The sequence below is a fragment of the Belonocnema kinseyi genome, chromosome 7 (genome assembly GCF_010883055.1).
Source record: "Belonocnema kinseyi isolate 2016_QV_RU_SX_M_011 chromosome 7, B_treatae_v1, whole genome shotgun sequence".
NCBI classification, from domain to species: domain Eukaryota; kingdom Metazoa; phylum Arthropoda; class Insecta; order Hymenoptera; family Cynipidae; genus Belonocnema; species Belonocnema kinseyi.
This window is the reverse complement of record NC_046663.1, coordinates 11,309,928-11,336,962: the sequence shown is the minus strand read 5'-3', so window position 1 is coordinate 11,336,962 and position 27,035 is coordinate 11,309,928. Positions and strand designations below refer to the sequence as shown.

General features: G+C 28.5%; 1 protein-coding gene across 1 annotated transcript in view; it reads left to right on the top strand.

The window, feature by feature from the left end:
- Positions 1-27,035, top strand: part of LOC117176894 (discoidin domain-containing receptor 2-like) — a 559,289-nt gene that overhangs the window by 323,443 nt on the left and 208,811 nt on the right. Inside the window, exon 5 of the mRNA XM_033367265.1 lies at positions 21,099-21,330. Coding sequence (XP_033223156.1) covers positions 21,099-21,330 — 232 coding nt within the window. The remainder of the gene's footprint in view (positions 1-21,098; positions 21,331-27,035) is intronic.

Here is a 27,035-nt window from a genome sequence, read left to right as displayed (position 1 = left end):
AATTAAAATTCGAAAATTTTTTCTAAAGCCTCCAGGGGACTTCGTTTTCGCACGAAAAAATTTTATGTGCCCTTATTGCATCCGGACCCACAATTATGGAACTTCTGAAATAAAATTTTGCGGTAACCCTAATATATAATATTCTTGATAGTAATTTATTTGCCCTTTATACTAATTTTTTTGCAGTTACTTTCCCCTTTAGTTAAAAATTGTATTATTTATTTTAAAATTTAACAATTTTGTTCAAAAGTCATCTTTATATTGCAAATTCAACAGTTTTGTTGAAAATTCGTCTTTTTGAATTAAAAATTTAAGCATTAAGTATTTTTTGAAAATGTGTCTTTTTAATTTTAAATTTATATTATACTTTAGATTCGAAATTCCATTTTTCTTGGATAAAAATTCATCTGTTTGGTTGAAAATTCCACAAATTTGTCAAAAATTCATCCTTCTTGGTCCAAAATTCAACCCAGTGGGAACAAAATTTGGCGACGTCTTTACGACGTCGTTATGATATCTTTACGACGTCGTTACGACATCTTTAAGACATCTTTACGACATCTTTACGACATCTTTACGACATCTTTATGACATCCTATGTCCTTGTCGTCTCCGTGTCTTTGCGATATCGTAAAGACATCGTCAGGTCATAAGACTTATTTACGATATCGTAAAGACATCTTAACGACATGAACATAGGATGTCGTAAAGTTGTCGTAAAGATGTCGTAACGATGTCGTAAAGACGTCGCCAAACTTTGTGCCCACTGGGAACTGTCTGGTTGAAAATTTAACTGTTTTTTTTTAAATTCAACTATTTCATAAGCAAATTACTTGTTTTTTGGAGTTCATATTTTAATGGTAGAAAGTACACTGAAATCTTATTAAATAAAAATGCGACTATTTTTTGAAAATTCCTCTTTTTAGTTTAAAGTCATCTATTTTAGTAGAAACTGTTTGGTTGAAAATTCAAAAAAAAAATTTACAAAAGTAATCCTATTTGTTCGAACATTCAACTGCTTTGTTGAAAATTCAACTATTCTTTTTGAAAATTTATCTTTTTGATTAAAAAATTCATCTATTTTAGTTGAAATTCCATCTTTCTTTAGTATAAATGGGACTGTTTGGCTGAAAATTCAACAATTTTATTAAAAAGTCATCCTTTTTGGTAAAAAATTCAAGTTTAAGCCAAAAAGACGAATTTTTTCAAAGACAGTTGAATTTTCAACAACAAAGTTCATTTTTCCAAAATAAAGATGACTTATCTAAAACACGAATTTTCTTCCAAAAGACAAATTTTTGAACCGTCGAATTAAAAGAAGCAATCTAATTTGTAAAAGGTGCTTAAAACCTTAAACAAAAATATGTATTTTCAATGTGAAAGGTTTTTTTTAAAAAATACTTGAATTTTTCACCAAAAAGGTTAATTTTCAACTTATATAGGATAAATTTTCAACCAAAAATGAAGCAGTAAAATGTTTAGATCAGAAAATATTTTTTTTTACAAAAAGATGAATTCGCAACGAAACAAGTAAATAGTTGATATTTAAACAACAAAGATCTTATCTTAAAGTAAAAAACAATTCAGCTCTACCAAAAAAAAAGAAATTTTCAATAAAATAGTTCTGTTTTCAAATTGATAAGCTGAATATATTAGAAAAAAAGTGAACAGATCTTTCAAGAAGAAAACTAATTTTCAAACAATAAAGATAAATTTTTTTATTAAATACTTGAATTGTCAACTTATAGGGAATAAATTTTCAACCAGAAATGGAATAGATAAAACTCCATGAAAAAAAATTTTAACAAAAAAAATCCAACAGAATAGGTAAATTTTTCTAATACTTAGTTTAACTTTTAATGAAACAGATTATTTGTGTGCAAAATAGTAGAATTTTCAACGACAAACTTGGACTTTCAACAAAAGTTTTAATTTTAACCCTAAAATATTTATTTTCAACAAAAATATTAATAACGAGAAATTGTTGAATTTTCAATTAAAACGAAAATTCTTCTACTAAAAAGATTGATTTGTTTACGATGTAGTTTATTCCATTAAGAAAAATGTGTTATTAACAGTTGATTACCTAAAAAAAGTTTAAATGCTAAAAAATAGCCCAATAGTGCATTTGTTAATTAAGTTTCATTAAAAAATGATCAAATGTTATCGATTCATAGCAAAAAATTATTGCCAAATAACTTGCTGTAAGTTCCTTGATAAAGACGATATTTTATTTATAAGTACATAAAATTGTACAAATTTGTTTAAAAAATTGTTGCTTACAATAATAAATTATTTATTGTCATCGAATCGTTCTTACAAGTTTAGAAGTTAGTGATTTATATTTTTTTGCATCAAAAAAATCAAATTTGTACCACCAAAAGTAGTCAAATAGTGCATTTGTTAATTAAGTTAGTTTAAACAATTGTCACCTTTTATTTGGTGACCAAATGTGATACTTATGTTTTATTTTTAAGTAATATGTGATGGAATACATAGAAAAAACTTTATTTATTCCATCAGAAATACTGAATATGGATATTTGTTTATAAAAATTGCTCTTGAAATAATAAGGTATTTATTAATCTTTATTCATTCCACTAAAAAACTCTTTTTGCCCACTACATTTTTCAAATTTTACGCGAATCGAATGACAAATCGCCTTCAGTCCCCACGAAATCATTTTCATTCACTTATTTGTTTATAACAAATTCGATCAATTTTTCCACATTTGCATTCCTATTGGACATTTTTTATGGATAGTTGCTTTTATTGTTACAAGTATTTTTGATTAAATCAAAGCATTTTTTTTAACCCGGTATACTTCAAAAGTAAACAGTTTTATTTCATTTTTGTTATGTTATCAAAAGAGAAGATAAACTTTCAAAATGTTTATAAAAAGGTAATAAGAAGTTTCAGTTTTTAACAAAAAATATTAGTTTTAATAGTATAAATATGATTTGATTATTTTCTATGCAAAACTATAAATTTTATAATACTTATACAATAATTAATTTGTAATTGTAATTGTAATTTTGTATGTTATTAAAAAATGTATGGTTAAACATTTTTTAGTGCAGTAATTAATTATTCTTAATTTATTTTAGTAATTTTAGTAATTTTATTTCAAGTAACCTTCTCGGAAATAAACAAAAGTTTAATTTTAAAACCCGACAGAGAGGAGATTAATCATAAGATAAACAAAAATTATTTATTTCTCTGAACTCAGAATTCATGACCTCTTTTTTATTAAAATCTAATTCTTTGTATCTGTCATTCCAAAACCTTATTTTATCACGAAAATTCTATTTGGACATTTTTCAACCATTATTTATTATAAATAATAAATCTGAATATTTGTAAAATTTAAAATCAGTGCACTAATAGTGAACAATCGTGTTGTCGGCGCGACGCAAGCGCAGTTTAAAGAGTTCCCAATATTGGGGACACTGGCCCCACTGATCTACGCCAGTGCTCGTAACGAGTACCCCGAACTCTTTTACGCATGCGTCGCGCTCAGTCTCTGATTAGTTGCTGTTCGCGCGCAATTTGAAATGCTAAAAGATAACATTTTTATTGTTTATTATGAATAATGTCATTTTAACTTATATAAATGTTTATTAGACCGATATTGATGAATCTTGATAAAAATAAAAATGTATTAAGTGCATACTGTGTTATGGTTGTTGTGTTATGGTAGTTTTTGCTGAATATATAAATTTTTGTATCAATTAATATAATTCTATGGAAAAACAAGACTGTCAATGCATTTGAATATTCTAATAAACTTTGAATAACAAAATTTTCGAGCAATGACAAAAAAAATTTTATTTTTTAGCATTTGAAATTGCGCGCGAACAGCAACGAATCAGAGACCGAGCGCGACGCATGCGTAAAAGAGTTCGGGGCACTCGTTCCGAGCACTGATCTGCGCCACCCATGAATATAATTTTTATCAAAATAAAAAATGAAATAATTTTTTTTGTTAATTTAAACAAATGTGGATGCTCCCTATTAAGGTGTTCGTTTTTTTCTAAGTGGATGGTCAACCTTGTCCCGGTTTAATCTGCAGACTCCGTTTGTTGAGGTTTGCCGAGGTTTATCATTGTCTTCTTCGTGTGATGAATGTAAAACGTGATTATTAGCACCAATCTCGGGATCTCCGGTCCTCCAGCGGCAGGGCAGTCCGTGCAATTAGGGGGCGCTTCGCACGCCGTTCTCAGTTCATCTTTTATTCATAACACCCTTACCCCTACCCTTACCCCTTACCCTTTTCCTTTCATTTCTCCCAGCAAAGATTAAAACTAAAGCACGCCTCTACTCGGCCAAGATAAACCGACTAGCATCCGTCAGATTTCGTTGAGAGCAGACCACAGCCTCCGTGGTGTTTCCGGCAAAGTAGAATAATTAAATATAAATTAATAAAAATAATAAAACGAAAAACCCATTTAACCCGCTTATTAAATTTAATTACGTATAAATATTTGACGAACGAGTTTGCACCACTTTTGAATTTATTATCTAGCCATCTGGAAAAATTGGCGAGGCTCAAGGGGCTACTCACTGCGAAATCTGGAAATTTTTTAATTATAAATACAGGAAATTTGAATAGTGGAGGAACTTTTGGAAGTCTCACCAATCTTGCATGGGTGTGGAAATCTCGGAAATCTTTGGCTAAGTTTTGACAGAGATTAGGTTCAAAATACGATTCCGGCTGAACCTGTAGACCGTTTTTGGTGTTTTTTTTAAGATGATAAAATTTCAAAGCAAGTTGTCGAGCCTGATTTTTAATTTTGTTTTTCAACTTTTTTATAAATAAATAAATATGACGAAAAAATTACCATTTTTTCTATCAGTCGTTCTCGGTGCTAGTCAATAATAGGAAAATTGTTGTAATCGCCGACGTTTCATAGATTTACATTATATAAAGATATTCCATCATGATTCAAAAAACAAAAAAAATTTTATAAACAAATTATTTGTTGAAAATGTGTTTCTTATACTTTTCAATAACTTAACGCTTTTTTAAGTTACATTGCCATAAAATTGAATGGAAACAATATTTTCATTAAAAAAATTTCTCAAGACTATTTTTGTTAATATTACAAACAAATTTAATAAACAAATGAATTATTCAAGCATTTGTCGTCAGAAAAATTCGTTCTTGTCGATGTCAATTTATTTTAATTGAAAACCTCATAATAATTTCAGAAAATTCATAATTTGTTGATGAATTTAATAATATTATCACACAAATTTAATTTAAAAATGCATTATTCGAGCACTTATCGACGAAAAAATTCGTTTTTTTTCAATGACAGTCCTTTTAATTGGAAACTTCAGGATAATTTTAGCAACATGCATTAATATTTGATGAATTTTATTTTTTTGTTCAACAAATTTCAAAAAACAAATGCATTATTCGAGAATCTGTTGCATAAAAATTCATTGTTTTTCTCAATTTAAGTACTTTTAATTGAGAACCTCATGTTAATTTCAGCAACATTCATAATTATTTCATAAATTGTAAGGTTTTTTTTAAAATATAATGAACAAATGCATTATTTGAGCATTTGTCGATCGAAAAACTCATTTTTTTCAATCGCAGTCCCTGGAAACTTTACAATAATTTCAGTAACATTCATAATTGGTTAATGAATTTTATGCTTTTGTTAACCAAAATTAATTGGAAAATTGAATTATTCAGGCATCTGTTGACGAAAAATTCTTTTTTTTCTAGATGTAAGTCCTTTTAATTAAGAACTTCATGTTAATTTCAGCAACATTCATAATTATTTCATAATTTTTTTTTTTAACAAATCTAATCAACAAATGCATTACTTGAGCCTTTATAAATCGAAAATCTCGTTTTTGTTTTGTCGGTCCTTTTAATGGGGAACTTTACGAAAAGTTCAGTAACATTCATAATTAGTTAATAAACTTTATGTTCTTGTTAAAAAATGTAATAAACAAGTGCATTATTCGAGCATCTGTTGACGAAAAATTAGTTTTTTTTCTTGATTTAAGTCCTTTAAATTGAGAACTTCCTGATAATTTCAGTAACATTCATAATTATTTCATAAATATTATAATTTTTTCAAAAAATTTAATGAATAATTAATTTATTCGGGCATTTGTCGACCGAAAAATTCATTTTTTTTTTATCTCAGTACTTTTAGTTGGAAACTTTACGATAATTTCAGTAAAATTCATAATTAGTTAATGAATTTTATGTTTTTGTTAAACAAATTGAATTTAAAAATATTATTCGAGCACTTATCGACGGGAAAATGAGTTTTTTCAATGCCAGTCCTTCTAATTGGAAACTTCATGATAGTTTTAACAGCATGCATTAATATGTGATGATTTTTTTTTTTTAAACAAATTTAATAAATAAATGCATTATTCGAGCACTTATCGACGGAAAAATTAGTTTTCTTAAATGCCAGTCCTTTTAATTGAAAACTTCATGATAGTTTTAACAACGTGCATCAATATGTGATGAATTTTTTTTTGTTAAACAAATTTAATAAACAATTGCATTATTCGGGCATCTGTTGACGAAAAATTCGTTTTTTCTCGATTTAAGTGCTTTTAATTGAGAACTTCATGTTAATTTCAGCAACATTCATAACTATGTCATAAATTTTATAATTTTTTTAACCAATTTAATAAACAAATGCATTTTTTGGGCATTTGTCGACTGAAAAACTTATTTTTTTCAATGTCTGTCCTTTTAATTGGGAACGTTAGGACAATTTTAGTAAAATTCATAATTAGTTGATGAATTTTATGTTTTTGTTACACAAATTTAATTTAAAAATGCAATTTTCGGGCATTTGTCGACGTAAAAACTCGTTTTTTTCAAAGTCAGTCCGTTTAATTTCAGAAAAAAAGTTTTTTTTCATTCAGTACTAACAGTTGGCCAACACAAAAGGGTTTAAATACAAGGAATGATTGAACAATACATTTAAAATTTGTTATAAATAAATTTTATAACATATGAAAAGTCAGGACAACTAATTATGAATTTTACTTAAATTATCGTAAAGTTTCCAATTAAAAGGACTGACATTGAAGAAAACGAGTTTTCCCGTCGACAAATGCCCAAATAATGCATTTGTTTATTAAATTTGTTTAAAAAGCATAAAATTTAGCCAAAAATTATGAATTTTTCTGAAATTATCATGAGGTTCCTAATTTTTCTTAAATTGACATAGAAAAAAACGAATTTTTCTGACGACATATGCCTAATAATGCATTTGTTTATAATACTACCAAGAATAGTATTAAGATAAATTTTTTTAAACAAAATATTGGTTCAATTTAAATTTCTTGTAATATAACTTAAAAAAGCGTTAAATGACAACTACAATTTTCCTATTATTGGCGAGCACCGGGAACGTCAAATAGAAAAAATTGCCATTTTTTCGTCATATTAATTTTTTTATAAAAAAATTGAAACAATAAATTAAAAATCAGGTTTCAAAACTTTCTTTGAAATTTTATCAGCTTTCTCAAAAAAATATCCAAATCGGTCAACAGGTTCAGCCGCAAAAGATTGTTTTTCGACCAAAAAAATATAAATTCTAATTAAAAAGTATAATAGATGATATTTCAACAAAAAATGTTTAATTCTTTAATTTTTTTTTTCAAATTAGTACAACTTTTAACCGATTAGTAGATTTTTTTAGCAAAACAAAAAAGTGAATTCTTATCAAGGAATATACTACTTGATATTTCAACCAAAAAGATTTTAATTACAAATTGAAAGCAATTAAATTAATTTTTAAAATCAACGAATTTTCGATAAAACTGTTTGAGCCTCTATGTACGCAGAATTATTTTAAACAAAGCATTGCATTTTTGTTCTAGAAATATGAAAGTTATAATCAAAAAGATCAATTTTCGAACCAAAAAGACGAATTTTCAACAAAATATTTTAAATATTAATCAAAAACGATTCCCCAGTCAATAAAATTGTGAGCAAAATAATACAATTTTCAACCAAAAAAGAATTTTAATTGTTTAAATACTGTTTTTGATTTAGTACTTAATTTAAATTAAAATAAATTCAAAATCAAAATTTTTAACCAAGCATTTGAATTTGGATTTTCTGATTTCTCATCACTTATGGTGCAATCGAAATTTAAATTTTCCAAGAAAATCTAAAAATTTTCTCATGATATTCTTGTAGGGCTTTCAAAAGGCAATGTTTTTCTTCTCTTCACTTTTTTCCTACGTTCGTTGTTTGTCCCAAATTTTTTATTTTTGGTGGATTTTAGAAATTATCAAATTTTATAACTCTGAGAATTCTACTTTTATCGAAAAAAGTTATCAGGATAAATTGTTTGTCCTTTTCAATACTATGATTAACCGTAAATAGAATTTTCAAATTAAAAAAAAGTGCGCTCACTTTTTGAATTTTTATCCAAAATGGCTGGTTCACGAACTCGTCCTTTCTTTTAGGACCTGAAAAAAGTGTACCAAAAATCGATTTGATTCGTTCATTTTTTCGAGAGTTGTTGTGTTTACGGACGGACGGACAGACAGACGCCAATTTAAAAACTTAATTTTCGGATTAAGGGGGTTTCGAAACGTGGAGATCCGTTGAAAAACTGTGGTGTCAAATTTTGGAGAATTCTAATACTTTCTCAATCGTAAATGATAAGAATTTAATAAAGAAAAATTAATTCCTTATGATTTATAAAAATTCATTCTTGCTTTCTAATATATTCTATAATTTTAAGTAAAGTTTAACATTTTATTTTGATAAACCCCATTAGATTTTCCTTTTCTCAGTATTGTATTCTCAGTATTGTATTTATGTGAGGCAGCTTTTCATAACTGTCCCAGTAATCTTGACACCTGTTGAAGCGCAAAATTTAAAAAAATTTAAATCATTTCTCAAAACACTTATTCCTGGAAAAAAGAAGTTTTCTGACAGAACCAAAATTTCTTTTAATATACAGTATATAACGCGCGTATTTGTAGAATTCAAGGAATCCACAGAATTGAAGGAATTCGTTGAATTCACAGAATTTAAGGAATTCACGGAATTCATATAACTCCCGGAAATTACGGAATTAGTGGAACTAGCAAAATTCATGGAATTTATGGAATTCAAAAAATTCATGAAATTCATGGAATTCAAGAAATTTATGAAATTTAAGGGATTTACGGTATGCACGGAATACATGAAATTTACGAGATTCAAAGAGTTCATGGATTTCCCGGAATTTAATTCATAGACTTCCACTAATTCCATAAATTCCAAATATTCCGTGAATTCCATAGTTTCTTAAATTCCTTAATCTTCTTGAACTCCTTCAATTCCATGAATTCCGCGGATTCCAAGAATTCTATTAATTCTATTAATCTTCTGAATTCCGTGAATTTCATTAATTCCGGAAATTCCACGAATTTTTTGAATTGCGCGAATTCCCCGAATTACATGAATTCTGCGAATTCCGTGAATTATATGAATACCGGAGATTCCTTGAATTCCGGAAAATCCACGAATTAACAGAATTCCGTTAATTGCGGACGTTACATGAATTCCGTGTATTCCGTAATTGCAGTCAATTTTTTGTATTCCTTGAATTCCATGAGTACCATGCATTTCCTGAATTCCATGAATTCCATGAATTTCGGGAATTTCATGAATTCTATTAATTCCATGAATTCCGTGATTTCCCTGTATTCCGTATATTCCATGAATTCCGTTTTTAATACATACTTACTGATTTTATTGTAAACCCAAGTTTATGAGTTACTATTAAATTACTTAGCTATTAGCTTTTTTTAGAATAAATAATTAATAGAACTGCAAGCTTTGAACTTATAAACAATATTTTCAATAATAATTAACGAAATTTAATAATATCTTGTTCTTTTTTTAAGCAAAATGTTAACATGTTGAAATTAATTTTATCACAAAATAAATTAATTCTTTATGATATATAACAATCCATTCTTACTTTCTAATATATTCTATAATTTTTATTTTTTTAAATTCATGGAATTCAGGAAATTCAAGCAATTTACGGAATTCAACTAATTCATGAAATTCAAGGAATTCATGCTATTTATGGAATTCAGGGAATTCATGCAATTCATGGAATTCATGAAATTCAAGAAATTCATGAAATTCAATGAGTTAATTAATATCAACGAAATTACGGAATTCACGGAATGTATTGAATTCATGGACTTCTACTATTTCCATGAATATCATCAATTCCGTAAATTCCTTGAATTCCGTGAATTATTTGAACTCCTACAATTCCATGAATTCCAAGAATTTTATGAATTCCTTGAGTTCTATGATGATCGTAAATTCCATGAATTCCTGATACCATGTTTGCATTTTTACCATAAGCTTGTATTGCAGAAGTTTTGCAAAAGTGTTGTAAAATACCAAACATTCTAAAGGGTGTCTATAATACTTCACACTCTATATAAACTGTATATAATTTTTTCGCCTGAATGGCATAAATATTAACTAGAATTTATAAAAGTGAAAAAGCCCATAATTCATTTAAAATAATAAATAACGTGATCGTGGAAAATTTTCACGTTGACGTGAAATAAACGATTGATAAGCTTTATGGTCGTTACATGAATTCCGTGTATTCCGTAATTACAGTCAATTTTTTGAATTCCTTGAATTCCGTAAATACCATAAATTTCCTGAATTCCATAAATTCCATAAATTCCATGAATTTCTGGAATATCATGAATTCTATTAATTCCATGAATTCCATGATTACCCTGTATTTCGACGTATTCCATGAATTCCGTTTTTAATGCATACTTACTAATTTTATTGAAAAACCAACTTTACGAGTTACTATTAAATTACTTAGCAATAAGCATGTGGCAATATTTGAGTTTAAAATTGTAGGTTTCAATAAACTTTTTTGAACACCTTTTTTTAGAATAAATAATTAATAGAGCTGCAAGCTTCGAGCTTATAAACAATATTTTCAATAATAATTAATGAAATTTAATAATATCTGGTTCTTTTTTTTAAGCAAAATTTTAACACGTTGAAATTAATTTTATTAAAAAATAAATTAATTCTTTACAATCTATTCTTGCCTTCTAATATATTCTATAATTTTAATTTTTTTAAACTCATGGAATTCAGGAAATTCAAGCAATTTATGGAATTCAACTAATTCATGAAATTCAAGAAATTCATGCTATTCATGGAACTCAGGGAATTCATGCAATTCATGGAATTCATGCAATTCATGAAATTCAAGGAATTCATGAAATTCAATGAGCTAATGAATATCAACGAAATTACGGAATTCACGGAATGTATTGAATTCATGGACTTCTACTAATTCCATGAATATCATCAATTCCGTGAATTCCGTGAATTCCTTGAATTCCGTGAATTACTTGAACTCCTTTAATTCCATAAATTCCAAGAATTTTATGAATTCTATAAATTTTATGAATTCCTTGAGATCCATGACTTCCGTAAATTCCATGAATTCCTAATACCCTGTTTGCAATTTTACATTATGCTTGTATTGCAGAAGTTGTGCAAAAGTGTTGTAGAATTCCAAACATTTTAAAGGGTGTCTATAATACTTCACACTCTATATAAACTGTATATAATTTTTTCGCCTGACTGGCATAAATATTAAATAGAATTTATAAAGGTGAAAAAGCCCATAATTCATTTAAAATAATAAGTATCGTGATTGTGGAAAATTTCCACGTCGACGTGAAATAAACGATTGATAAGCTTCAGGTTCTTCGTCACTTTAATATGTCACCGGAGATGGGCAGGAGTAAATTGAACGAATAAAATGCCGGACACGACTTAAATTTTTCAGAGAATTCTGCCAAAATATGCCACCAGCCACTAAAATGCATTATCTGTCTCGTCATTTATGCAAGATATTTCATGAAAAATCCCTCGTTTCCTATGTCTAAAGATTGACAGACTCCGCGTGCTCGAAATAATAAAACCCGGTCATTCAAGCCTTTCAAATGTTACCTGTAATTCGGAATTTAAATAAATTAAGTCCTGAGAGCTTTTTGATGAACGTCAATCTAAATCCTCGATTAAAAGTATTCCAGGCATTAAATCGCAATTAGCGGCATTATATATGTATGCAACTGCACTGCACATATTTGCTCTGCTTCTGGCTTTCGTTTGGAATTTCCGTTATTTATGCAGCAGTTTTCCTGACATGTAAGGCGCTTCGAAATATCCCAAAAATAGATAGACGCGGCTGTAAATATTAAAAGAGTACTTCCTTGGCTTTGGTCTTATGACTTATGCAGTTTAGTTAAATCGTACATCACTCAATTTTTTCGGTAAGTAACAGAAGTCAGTGTAGTGCGATAGTAAAATGCACATTTGGTCGGTTCATAAATGCATTACAAATTTTTTTTTCTCGAATTTGGATATATTTTGGACATATCGCCCAGAAATTTGTTTGAATTTACAAAAAAAAATCTGTCCACTTCGCGGACACATTCTCATCGCGCTTGGCGCGCGACAGTTTAATCTCGCGCTTCGCGCTCGGATATTTATTCTTTGCATTTGGAATGCTTGAAAATAACTTTATCAAAAGGATCTCTTTTAGATGGCAGTATTTTCGACAGACATTTGTAAACAGGTTTTGTTGAATTTTTTTCTCGTAACTTTCGTCGTTTTTCCACACATTTAAAAAAAATTTTTTTCAACGTTAATTTTTACGAATGAAACAAAAGGTACGCGTCCTATCAAGAAGTGATTCTAAACGAAATTGTAGATTTTTTTTGGGATAACAATTTTTGTTAATTCGTCTTTTTTCGTATCCTACATAGTTTGTCTACAAAATGGAATTTTTTATTTTTCATTATGTTTTTGTGCAATCCAAATTTGAATTCTTGATTTTTGAAAAAAAATTAAAAATTTTTCATAATGATCTTGTAGGTCTTTTAAAAAGAAATGTTTTTATATTTTTGACTTTTTTCATATCGTGCGTTTTTTAGCTTAAAATTTTGATTTTCGGTTAATTTGAAAAATTTTGAAAACGCTATATCTCTGAGAATTTTCTTTTTATCGAAAAAAGTTGTTCATTCTTTTCAATATTATAAATATCCATACATAGAATTTTAAAATTCAGAAGAAAGTGGTCTAAAAATTTTTCAAAATGCGCTCACTTTTTGAATTTTTATAAAAATGGCTGGTTAACCAACTTGTTCTTTCTTTTAGGCCCTAAAGAAAGTGTGCCAAAGATGGATTTGATTCGTTCATTTTTTCGAGAGTTATCGTGTTTACGGACGACGGCCGGACGGACAGACAGACAGACAGACGCCATCGTGAAAACCTGATTTTCGGATTCAGGAGGTCTCGAAACGTGGAGATCCGTTGAAAAACTGCGATGTCAAATTTCCGACAATTCTAATACTTTCAAAATCCTGTTAAACAAAACAAGAATCTAACGACCAAATTTGGACCACAACGAATAAACGAAAACCAAAAATCATATTGTAATCTGAAAAGAAATAATAAATAAAATAAAATTTTCGGAAACAAAAATTTGCGGTAATGCAAATTTATTTATTTTTGTTTTTTATTTTTATTTTATTGTAATTTGATGATCACAAAAATAAAAAAGACGAAAGAAAGAAAAAGAGAAGGAAGGGGATGTGGTTAGCTGCCTTCTCATTTTTCTTTCCTCTTTTTTTCCGAAAATTTTATTTTATTTTATTTTTTTCAGATTACAATAGGATTTTTGGTTTTCGTTTATTCGTTGTGGTCCAAATTTGGTTGTTGGATTCTTGTTTTGTTTAACAGGATTTTGAATCAATTTGATTATTGGACGCTAATTGGGATTTTTAATTTGGATTTTGGTCTAATTTAAATTTCGTAAATTTCTAATACTTTCTCAATCATAAATGATGAGAATGTAAAAACAATCATCTTTTTTAGAAGAAATTGATATTTAGAGATTGCGCAAGCTCCATGAACCCTACTGAAAAAATCTTCTGGCGTTGGCTAGTCTCAGACTAGACCTTATTCATTACTACATACCAACAAAATTGAAAGTCAATGAAAAAACCATCCTTATAAGATACAACTCAAAAAAGTTAAAAGAAACCATTTATCAGCTCTTTTTCGTCATTAATTCTATTATTATTATGCGACATCATATATATTTTAAATAAATTAACTGTTAACGGAAATATAAATTAAATCAGTTTAAAATAAATAATTACAAATCGATTCAAATTTTTTGAGTTAGTAGGATAAGCGCCTAAAGTTTCTCACGAAAAATTTCTTTTATATATTTTTGTGTAGACAATCTTTTTTTTTCAAAAATTGTTCTCTAAGCCATTTTTATTCCAATTTTTTTCAAATATTTTTTTCAAACAGTTTTTTTTCAAAAAAGTTCTTTTAGACCTAGTTTTAAAAAAATTTCTTAACCATTTTTTTGTCTCCCATTTCAATTATTTTTTCTTTGTGTAACTTTTTAATTTTTAGGATTCTTTTATCAGTTCACAACAATTAAGAATTAGATGCAATGTAATTTTTAAGAAAAAACTGATTTTTAATAATGTTTAATTTCTTATTTTGTATGATTTTACACGCCCTGTAAGTTTTTTAAAAATAGTGACGAAAAATTTGACTGATTGATGCTTAGAAATTTTTATGGTATGAATGGCAGACCAGTCCCAGATCTGGGCCAGACTAGACAGTAAAGACAATTAGAGAAAAAAATCATCTTTAATAGTGTTAATTTCTTCATTTTTACAATTTGGAACACCCTGGTAGTTTTTAAAAAATCGTGAGAAAATTTGGCTAATTGATACTTAACAACGTTTACGGCATGGATCGTGGACCAGTCCCAGATCTGGGCCAAACTGGACTGCCAAGAAAATAAGAAAAAAAACTGATTTTTAAAAGTGCTAATTTTTTATTTTTTATCATTTTTTCATACTAGCAACTTTTCGAAAATGTTAAAAAAAACTTTGGCTGATTGACACTTAGAAATTGTTATGATTTGGATTACGAACCAGTCTCAGGTGTGGGCCAGACTAGACTGCTAAGAAAAAAAGGAAAAAAATTCATTTTTAGTAGTGTTAATTTCTTATTTTGTATGATTTTAAACACCTTGACAGTTTTTCGAAAACGTTAGAAAAAATATGGCTGATTGAAATTTAGAAATTTTTATGTTATGGATTGCTAACCAGTTCCAGATCTGGTCCAGGCTTGACTGTCGTTGCTAGAGGGTCTAGACGTCGCCAGATCTGGGCCAAATGTGACATCCGACAGCCAGAACATTTTTCCACTAGGGAAGTTTAAAACGTATTTCCCATAAGAAAGAAAAGAGGATTTTTAAATTTCGATTTAGAATCATCAATATTAGCCGAATCGAATTTAAACTCAGCATTTCTCTTCACAATTAGTTTAGTGAATACAAAAACATATTTCTTTTCAAATATCACTGTAGGACCCTGCATGATTTGAAATGGATCGGTCTGTCCATTCTTCACTTTGATTGAGTTAATATTTTCTTGAGTTTATCAAAAAAAAAATGTTTTAAACAAATAATTATTTTTATAGCTATCTTCTTCTATATTAATTTTTTATTTAATTTTTCTGAAATTTTTAACCTTTTACCACTTTTACATTAAAATGAAGTTCTAATTAATTTAATTCAAGAGAAATAATTGCTTAGAAAATTTATTAATATTGATAATAATATTCTTTTTGCTTAATGGTAGAAAGTGGCTATTTTTCTGAAATTTTTAATTATTTGTGTATTTTTCACTTCGAGTGACTTAAACATTATTTAAGTTGAGCCAAAATAATTGTTTAAACAAATTATCATTGTTAATAACTATATTAGTTTAGATTAATTTCATATATATGCGGTTTTTTTCTGAAATTGTTATATTTTTGTTCACTCATCACTTAGTGAGATAATAATTAATGCAAGTTAAGAAAAATAGTTGTCTAAACAATTTATTATTTTTTTCTTCTTTTTGATAATTGCTAAAAAGTTGTGGTTTTTTCTGAAACGTATAATTTGGCTTTGTCTTTTTAGTTATAAACAAATAATAAATAAATACTCAATTGAAACATAGTTTAACAATCTCTTTTTTTCATTAATAAATAAATAAATTCTTATTGTAATTCAAAACCAATTCATTCTTTGTTTTTTTCTTTTGAGTAAGATAACTTTTTGGTTTGAATTAATTTTTTTGAATTGGTAAAAGAGCATAAATACTGTATTTAAAACAATGCAAAACTATTTAAAAAATGCACTTATCTAAGAGAAAATAGTCATAAATATTAATAAATTGTTTGTCAACCAAATAGCTGAATCCTTATACACAATATTTAAATTTTAACCAAATAGCTGAATTTACAAAAAGCTAGCTGAATTCTTAAGCCAAAAGACAATCATTTTATAAGGCAGTTGAATTTTGAAAAAGGATGACTTTTTAGAATAGAAATTTTCTGTCAAAAAAAGACGAAATTTTAACAAAATGGTTAAATCCTACACAAAAACAGAATATTTTGTAAAAAATAGGTGCATTTTTAACATAAACATTAATTTTTAGCCAAACAATTGCATTATCAACCAAATAATCAAATTTTCCAATCAAAAATATAAATTTTTTAAAAGTATATTTAATTTTTTACAAAAAAATTCATTTCCCGCAAAGCAATCGATCCAAAAGGACGAACTTTTGACCAACTAATTGAGCTTTGCCGAAAAAAATGCATTTTGAATAAAATATTTGATTCTGGCAAGCTAAAAGGAGGAATTTTTCAGAATATAGTTAAATTTGTAACCAGAAAATTTAAGTTTCCGATTAAAAAAAATATATTTTTCAACCGAGAAAGACATCTTTTTTGCCATGGAAGATAAATTTGAAATCCAAAAAGACGAATTTTGAATAAAATAGTTGAATTTTCAAACAAAAATGGTCGCTTTAATCAAATATTTGCATTTTCAACCAACTAATTAAAGTTTCAAACAAAAGGTTGAATTTGTATCCATATAGCTGATTTATTGACCTTAAATGATTAATTTTCAACCAAAAAGATATTTTTCTAGCTGAAGACCAATTTTCAACCAAATAAATAAATTTTCATCTAAGAAATATAAGATTTCAGCCAAAAATACAATGGCTGAATTTCCATTTAAAAAATTATTTTTCAACAAAAACGAAACCCAATTTTCAACCGGTTTCATTTAAAAATTACTTAAGAATTTTAAGTTAAATCCTGAACCAAATATATAATTTTTCAGCACAAAACATTAATTTTTTTTTGAAATAATACGAGTTTTCAGCAAAAAAAATTAACTTCAGACTAAAAAGCCGAATTTTTCAGAAACAGTTGACTTTTAAACCGTAAAAGATGACTCTTTTACCAGGAAATTTATTTAAAATTAAAAAAAATTAGTTTTCTATCAAAAAGTTAAAATTTTAACTAAAAAAGTTCAGTTTTTAAATAAAAGTGCATAATTTTTCTAGGTAACAGGTGAATTTTGAATCCGAAAATATAATTTTTTTCTAATAAAGCAAAAATAATTTTTTTTACTAAATAGTTAAATTTTCAAACAATCTCATTTTCAATTAATTAACCTTTCACAAAAATAATTAAATTTGTAACCAAAAATATAAATTTTCAACACAAAAACTTAATTTTTAACTAAATGGTTTAGTTTTCTTTGAACAAAGAATGAGATTTTTAAATTTTCGGTAAAGAGAAAGTAATTTTCAAAAAAAATTTTTTTTAAATAAAAAAGTGGTACGACTTTCTGCCATATGGTACATTTTTTTATTTAACAATAAGACTTTTGCACACAGTAGTATCATTTTTAACAGAATCATTAAATTTTTACATAAATAGTACAATTTGTAACAAAATGATATAAATTCAAAACCAAAAATATAATAGTAGATTTCTCAACCAAAAAGAATGACATTTTACCCACAGAATTTAATTTACTAATTACATTCTATTAAATCAGTTCACATTAAAACGAATAACGAGAAAAGGGCAAATTATTTGAAAACAAAGAAAAAAGAAGAATTTTAAATAGAAAAAACGGGGAAATTGGGGAAAAATGGTAAATTATAAATGTGATTTGAAAATTTATTAGGTTATTACTTAACTTCTTCGATGGTAAATATTAAATTAGTGTCGATGACCGGTTAATTTTTTTTTTTTTAAATGAGAAAAAATCGTCTCAGTCTGGGTTTGAGCCGGTTCACCAATTAGGCAACCGAGAAGCTGCTCTTCATTTCTTCAAAAATATTGTAGAAGTCATCGACACTCATTTAATATTTAACATTTAAAACTTAATTACTAGCCTTGTCAATAAAATAAAAGAATTGCTTAATTTATATTTAATTCAGGTAAAATTTTTCTCCTGCATTATGAAAAGTGTCACACGGTGAAAAAGATGCAATTCCCCGCCTCTTTGTTATTTTGGAGAAAAAAGAAGAATCTGCATGGTCTCGGTTGCATACTTGGATAACGGTCCATTCATGCATAGTTGCGTCCCTGGTTCAAATCCGGCCTTAAGCAAATTTTTTGTTGTGTCTGCAAAAATATTAGATCAGTGATAACTAACTCATTATAGCTCGCCTGGGTGACGGCACAGACCCCGCGCACCCCGCGCAGCGCCTGTTACACCAACCTGCGGCGTGGCGTCAATTCTCAGAAGGGCTATAGGAGGGAGGGCTATTAAAGGGTTTCACTGCATCAACATACTTTATGAACAGCCCTTTTATAATTCCGTTTCAAATTCGCAAAATGTAAGCAGGATATTTACTTTTCCTTTTACTATTTTTTTGAAAACAGGAATGAGAGGGTTTGTGTCTCATGGCATTTGAGACTCAATTGTATCTTATAATTCAATTTTCTTTCTTGACTTGATATGAGTCGTTATGGCAATTGGTACAACACTCAAGAAGCTGCGAGAGCAATCAGAGCCACGCCTCGCTCTTATCGCTCGACATTGCGAATGGAGAAAGAACCGCTTTATGAACTCTTTATGGATCTATGGGGGGGGGGGGGTGCATTCCTGACACGTGGACTCGAGTTTTTAGTCTGAAACGTGTTCAACGTCTGTTGTGATAAATCGTATCATATATTAGCACGCTTCGCTTCGGAGTGATCCTTTAATGTTTATATTTTGTTTAAATAATGAAATTTCATTAATTAATATTTTATAAATTAATGAAAATTTGGACTAAAGTATCCTGTCCAACAAGAGTGGCGTGCCGGTTCAAATCCGTGCCAAGGTAGATTTTTGTTATAATTTCACTAAACATTTTTTGACCAGTGCAATCGATAAAATTTAACATCAGAAACTTACTTATTAACCTGAAAGACAACCTAATACAAATTCTCCAAATTATATTATAATTAGAAAAATATTCTGATTAGAAATAATTACTAAAAAATGCACAGGTTATTAAAATACTGATATGCTATGGCTTCGGTAGCGTAATTATTTAAACGCTCTACTCGTGAATAGTGACGTTCCTGGTTCAAATCCGGGCACAGGCATATTTTTTTCGTTTCGCTTATAATTATTTACCAATAGAATTTACAAAATTGAACATCATACATTTTAAATTATTACATTTAAACTTAATAGTTAGACTTTAAACAAGAAGATAAATTTTCCAAGAAAAATGTCATAGTTAATATTTCAATTAAAAAACCAGAAGATTCTTTAGCAAAATAGTTTAATTGTTAGCCAAAGATAAGTTACATATTCAGTTTACAAATTAATTTAAAAAAAAAAAACGAATTTTCAACAAAACAGTCATATTCCCCACAAAAGATATAAGCCTTCACCAAGAAAATAATGTTGAACAAAGTAGTTCAAATTTTACCCAAGCAGTTGATTTTTTAATTAAAAAGATCAATTTTCAACAAAATAGTTAAACTTTCAGAGAGAAGATTATCCAACTCAAATGGTGAACCTTTAATCGAAATAGTTAACATTTTCAGATTAAAAAATGGATTTGTGAAAAAATTTCTATCAACTAACTATAATGAGGAATCTAAAAAAAAATTTTTTTTAGCAAATTGGTTCCACCTTCAACCAAGTAATTAAATTTCCCATGAAAAAGATTAATTTACAAATAATAATTTTTAAGGCAAAAAGATGACTTTTCAAAAAAATAGTTGAAATTTCAATATATCAAACAGAAAGTTAATTTTCTACCAAAATATGTGAATTTTATAACCAAAAAAGGATCACTTTTTAAAAAAATTGTTAAACTGTTTTTCAAATAATAAAATTTGCAAGAAAAAATATAATTGTTAAAAGAAAGCAAAAAAAGAAATATATGGCAAATAAATTACTGAGAAGAATATAATGTCAGAAAGGGGGGGGGGCTTGAATTTCAAAATCCCACTGCCTAACGTTGCGGAATTTTTCATAACAAAAAAATTCCGCGTTCCCTTTCCCAGCTAATTTAGGGCAATGTTAGGAAAAATTCAATGATTCTATCACCATCACTTGTTGATTTTTCGGGAAATTCTGTATGACTAGTCAGTGCCTTTCAAAATTCCCTAATTTTCCCTTGATCAATTTTTCATTTTCCCTGATCATTAGTATTCAGAAACTAGAATCTTTATTTTGTAATATTTTCAGCATAGAATCTTTTATAAATGAAAGAAAATAAATAAAAATTAAAATTATACAGTTTTAAATTTATTATCCTTTTCAGTTTTTTAATGTGCTAGTTTAAGCAATAGCCTGACTTTTGCCAGATTTTTTTCACAATCCGTGAAGTTTCCCTGATTTTCTCTAGTCAATAAAATTCACAACATATACTACATATTCAATTACAGTGAAACCCTTCAATAGCGCTTCCCGCCATAGCCTTTCCGAAAATTGACGCCGCACCGCAGATAGAAATAAAAAGAGCTGCGAGAAATGTGCAGTGGTCACACAGACATATACGAACATTTCCGCACCACCACTAGTCTCAAAACCGGCGCAATAGAAGGGTTGTACTGTATTTGAGAGTATGATTCTTATTTTTTATTAAATTTGACGTTTAAAGATTAACTAATGGAATGCATTTAATTTCAGAATGCGATCTGAGAATCATGGAGGTGCCTGGTGCCCAAAAGATCAGATAACTCATGAGCCTCGAGAATGGTTGGAGATTGACCTTCACACCGTTCACATGATCACCGCAACCGGTACCCAAGGTCGTTTCGGAAACGGTATAGGGGTGGAATTTGCGGAGGCGTACCTACTAGAATATTGGCGACCTCGGCTTGGAAAATGGGTCCGGTATAGGGATGTTAAGGGAGAAGAGGTGAGCATTAAAGATTATATTATCAAAATTACTATCTTCCCTTTGTTTCATAATCTAAATCTTGCTAATCCAGCACACCTTTTCTCGTTTGGTATCTTTTTTCGAGTCCCATCTTTTCGACGTTTATAGAAAAGAGCTTTAACAAAAGAGAATTCATAGTTACGCGTCCTTGGTGTTCTCAAATATGTAAACGCAGCGAGTTGCCTGCAGGTAGAATGTAATCAAGAGTTACTTGTAACATTTATGCAGACTTTGGATTCAAAATTTGGATTCTTTTGTATTCAATTTAATTCAAGTGAGTGAATCAATGAGATAATCATGTGTCTTTGCATGTTTTCTTCTGCCCGTCATTTACGATGATTGCAACGATTATATCTATACAAGGTACCAAAAAAATTCTATTTTCCAATATTGCAAAGACGTCAGTATCGGATGTTTATAATCCAATTTGTTCTTCGCTGAGCATATACACAAAGAGATTCGGTTATGTTGCTAACCGAATTGGTTTATTCAAACGAAATGTTTATCATCGAAGTTCAAAAAGCCGATGCCGATTCATATTGGGATTGAACCCAATAAATTAAGCTGGTTAAGTCCGTATTCAATTCCATCAGAAGAATCAATCGTGGTACGCTCAGAGAAAAAGTTGTCTCGAAACAAAAGCACCGCCCTCTTGCCTATTTTGTTTTAAATCACACAAAAATTTCTTTTACAAAAACGCAATTTTTTGGCAGCAGGATTACGTAAAGTTTGTTACAAACGGCTAATACTTGTAGCAGGAAGATTATTTTTGAGACAAACCTCTTAACCTTAAGTTTAAAATGAACTTCTAGTTATGTCAAGAAAAGTCCTTTTGACGGCAGAGAAAATTTCAGGAAGTGGTAGTTGGATTCATGCAAATGGCAGGAAGAAGCTTCCTCTCTGCATAAGACATGGCAGGAGAATAAGGAATTTCGCGACAAGGAGCACCAGGAATAGGGTTGCCATTAATTAAACACTCGAACTCTAAACCTAATTCTGCAAGAAGAAAGAGGATGACATTTTTTTAAATCACTTTGGTATATCATAAACTTTTTTTGAGGAAAAAATTCGATGCAAGACTAAAGATATTAAGGGAATATTGTAATCCTAAACTTATTGAAACCTTAGCCAGTAATATTTCAGAAAAATTTTTCAGGAAGGGTCCGGGAAGCTTTATAAATCAAGTTTTTCCAAACTGTAATGCACGTTTTATACACTTAAAGTAGAATTCTAAGAGAACGGAATAAACTGTGCGTAAGTATTATATATAAAACTTCTGTGCCCAATAGCAAATAAATTTAGAATCGCCCCCATGAAATTTTGGACAGAATGTGGATTCCGGAAAACTGAGGATTTGATCAGATTAGCTTGATTCCAGAATTCATAAAAATTTACCGGGATCCGAATTTTGTCCAAAATTTTAAGCCGTTGATCTTAAATATTGTCCTTATTTTGTGCAGATGTTTTCTATATGGCATGGCTGTGCAAAATTATTACTGTTTTCTTAGAATTACGACATACGTCTAGTGAAAAAAATCGAATTAAATCTTTTTTAAGATCCTTCCCATGGGATGTTCCCTAAATATTTCTGATGTAGCTTTGAGCAAGTTTCTCAGAATGGTATTACCTTAATGTACACAGCTTTTTAGTTAAATTTTGCCACATGATACAACAACGGACTTTTAAACAGTTTAGTCATCTTTCTTCTTGCATTGTTATGTTCACAGTTCGAATATTTACTTAACGGTGACCCTATTTCTGATTTTTATCGTCGAGAAAGTTCTTATTCTCTTTCAAACAGATTCTCCAGAAAGTACATTTCCTCCTGTCAGTCCTTCTTCTCCTGACAATCGTCCTTTCCGACATTGGTCTAAGTCTCCTCCTGTCAGGAATGTAGTTGCACCTACCCTTCTCCTAAAAAACATTATTCAGAAAAGTAGATTTTTCCTGCCAGGCCTCCTTCTCCTTCCAAGCCTTCTCTTTATTATAGATTCAAGTCTCCTAATGCCAGGAATGTAGTTTCACCTACCATTCTCCAGAAAGGACAATTGCTCCTACCGAACCTCCTTCTTTCACCGAGACTCCGTTTCGTCACAGGTCTAAGCCGCCTTCTTTTGAGAATGTAGTTTGACCTGCCATTTTACTGAAAAATATTCTTTAGAAAAGAAGATTTTTCCTGCCATGCTCCTGTTAAACCTTCTCTTTATTATAAGTCTAAGTCTCCTTCTGTCAGGAAGCTGCTCCTGCTGAGCCTCCTCTGGGTCACAGGTATAAATCTCGTCCTGCTAAAAATGTAGTTTCACCTACCATTCTCCTGCAAATTAATCTCTGGGAAGGAAGATTCCTCCTGCCAGGCCTCCTTGTCCTGTCAAGCCTTTTCTTTTTCATAGGTCTAAGTCTCATCCTGCCAGGAATGTAGTTTTTACCTACCACTCTCTAGAAAGTACGATTCTTTCTGCCAGGCCTCCTTCTCCTGCCGAGCTTCCTATTCGTTACAGATCTAGGTCTCCTCCTGACAAGAATATAGTTTCACCTGTCAGAAATGCTACTTGTGGCGTAATTGAATATGAACTTGACGAACTTCAACTTATTTGGCTTGATCCTTATATGAATCCTCACTGGCTATTTAAACTTCAAAGATACACTTTTCCTGTGAATAAGTTAATTTAATTATTAGCACGAGGAAATTTCTTTTTTCTTATGCCAACCCAAAAACAAATTGTATTATCAACACCCGATGATTTTGTCTTGGCAATACTGGTGAATAGTAGAACTTTTGCTGGAATATATACGTATAATCCTCGAAATTTTGGTAAAGGACGGGCAAAAAAATTACAACAAATTGTAAAAATAAAATATAAAATTGGTTGCTGATCTGAGTTCGGCTTAAAATGTTACAAATAACTAGTAATTAAACACATAAAAACTCAGTTTATTAAAAAGTTGCAAACAGTTTAAAACTAAATCATATCATATCCGGTTTTTCAGCTTCAACAATTTGTCGGGAGAGCTAGACGCAGGCTAAAAATGTATCATTTTTCAATTTTGCCTCACGTTTTTTGAAATGGATTCATTAAATCTAAAGTACCAAATCTAAACAGAGTAAATGAAATTACGAATGCAGTCGCAAACATTATAGTTATTTGAAAATATTTCTTTTCTGATTAATAAAAAAAACTAAAACCAACAGAAAAATTCAAACAAGACTCTTTTTTTAAGCAGGGTTTGCATTTTTTGTGAGAATATACATTGTTAGTAGTATTTGATTCAAAAAATAATTCTAAAGAATTTCCGGATTTTAGATAATTAATAATCCACTCATGAACGTGAAATATTCGCTTTGATCTTACGGTAAAATGAAATTCAATACCTCTTTCAAAGATAAACCATCCGGCTGATAGAGACTCAAATGAGACTTAATTTTAAAGACAAATACCAAAGAGGATTATAAATTTATGGAAAATGTTAATGCAAACGACTCCTGTTTATTTAACAAGGTGGGGTGTAATTCGCTCCATTCATAGTTTCAAAGAGAAAATATTTTTATTAATTACAAGTAGAAACAAAAATAGAATAGAGTACGCATGTCTAAAATGTACTTTTAATTAATTGAAGATAAATTAAACATGATATAATTAATTTTTTATCATTTTTTTGTGATTTAAAAAATATATTACAGAAAATAATTGTAAGAAAGTCAGTATAGAAATAAGTAATATTAAATTATTGAAAGAAGTTCTAAAAACGAATAATTTATTTATTTACTTTACTTAGAATTTCAGATTATTTCAAGAGAATTCAGTAAATTTCAACATTTTCAATAGTTATGATGGACTAATTATTTTAAAGGACTGGGACAATTTTAAAGGATTTTAAATCATTTAAAATGTTTTAATCGTTTTAAACGATTTCAAAGAATTTTTTTATATTTTCAAATATTATAACTCGAAAGTAAGGGAGTTCTAGTGAACTTTGAAAAATAAAAGTAATTAAATAAAAATTCCAGAAGTTTTAAGGTATGTCAAAGATTTTGAAAAGATTTAAAAGATTCAATTGAATCTCCAAGGAATTCAAAGAAATGTAGGGAATCCGTTTTTTAACATTAAAGAATAAGTTTAATTTAATTTATGCTGAACGGATTTTCATTGATTTAAACTTATTTTAACGGATTTTTAAGATTTCATATTTTAATTTTTTTTAATTTTAAAGAATTCCTGCAGATCTGAAAGATTTCACGACTTCTAATGATTATGTAGAATTGCCAAATATTTTGAGCTTGTTTTTTAGGGTTTCCTAGAGAAATTTTAAAAATAAATTAAATTATAAGGGATTGCTAGGTATTTTGAAGTTCTTAAGTGATTTCGAAGTATTTAAAAGAATTTCACAAAATTTACAATATTTTATTAAATCTTTAAGGATTTTAAAAATTTCAAAAATTTCTAGAAATGTGAACACTTTTTTTAGAGAAATTTAATTTATATTAAAGGAATTATTGTTGGTTATTTTAATCGATTATTATTTCAGGATTTCCAAACGTTAAAATGGATTTTGAAAGATTTCAAAACTGTCGAGGAATATTAAAGAATTTTGTAGAATTTCTTGTTATTCTATAAGATTTAAAGGATTTTATAGGAACTTCAATTATTTTACCCGATTTTAAAGATATTTAAGAGATTTCGAAAATTGTGAGAGATTCTAAAGAACTTTTTAGCATTTCCGGATGTTTCAAGAAATTTCACAAGATTCAAAGGGTTTTATAATATCCAAAGTTATATCATTGTTTTCACTTATTATAATTAATTTTTTACGATTTTCAAAGAATTTAATAGATTTTACAGGATCTTAACAAATTTTTTGAGGCTAACTTTGTCATGCTTTAATATGATTACAGGATGTAATATGATTTCTGGATGTAATATGATAACAGGATATAATATGATTATATCTAACCTAACTAAATCCGTCGTTGTATACAAATTTTGTCAATATTAGGCTAATGCCTGTTTTGACAAATCACGAAAGAGATATTTAATTTTGTGAATCGACAATAAAAATTTTTTCAGATGAAAGACTTGAATCAAACATTTGAAATAAATTCAAAAAAATTTATCTAAATTTTTGGACATTGTAATGTATTTAAAATATTTGCAACTAGCTTTTAACAAAGTAGTTGAATGCTCGACTAAAAACATTAATTTTCAATCAGTCGTATTTTTAACCGTGAAACACAAATTTGTAACAAAATAGTGGAATCCTCAATAAAAACTGATTAATTTTTTGAACCAAAAAGACGAACTTTTGAAACCAAATAGTTTAAATTGTACCTTTCAGATATTTCAAAAAAAAGTACAATTTTTTTATGTTTCAGGATTTTGAACAATTTGAGTAAAAATCCGAGTCAGTATGAAAAAAATTTAATACTTTTACAAGTTTTAAAAATAAATATCACTTCAACTGACTCGAATTATTCCTAAAATTTTGCAAAATCTTTAAAAATGAAAAAACAGCCCTTAAAACTTCCAGATATTTTCGAAATTTGTAAAAACTATAATTACAATATTTTTAAACTTTTGAAAATGCTTCTTCTTCCCAGGAATCTCAAGAAAGTTTTTTATTTTCTTGAAACCCTTCAAACTTTCTAAAAAAAACACCCGAAACTTTTTCTAAATCTTCAAAAATTTATA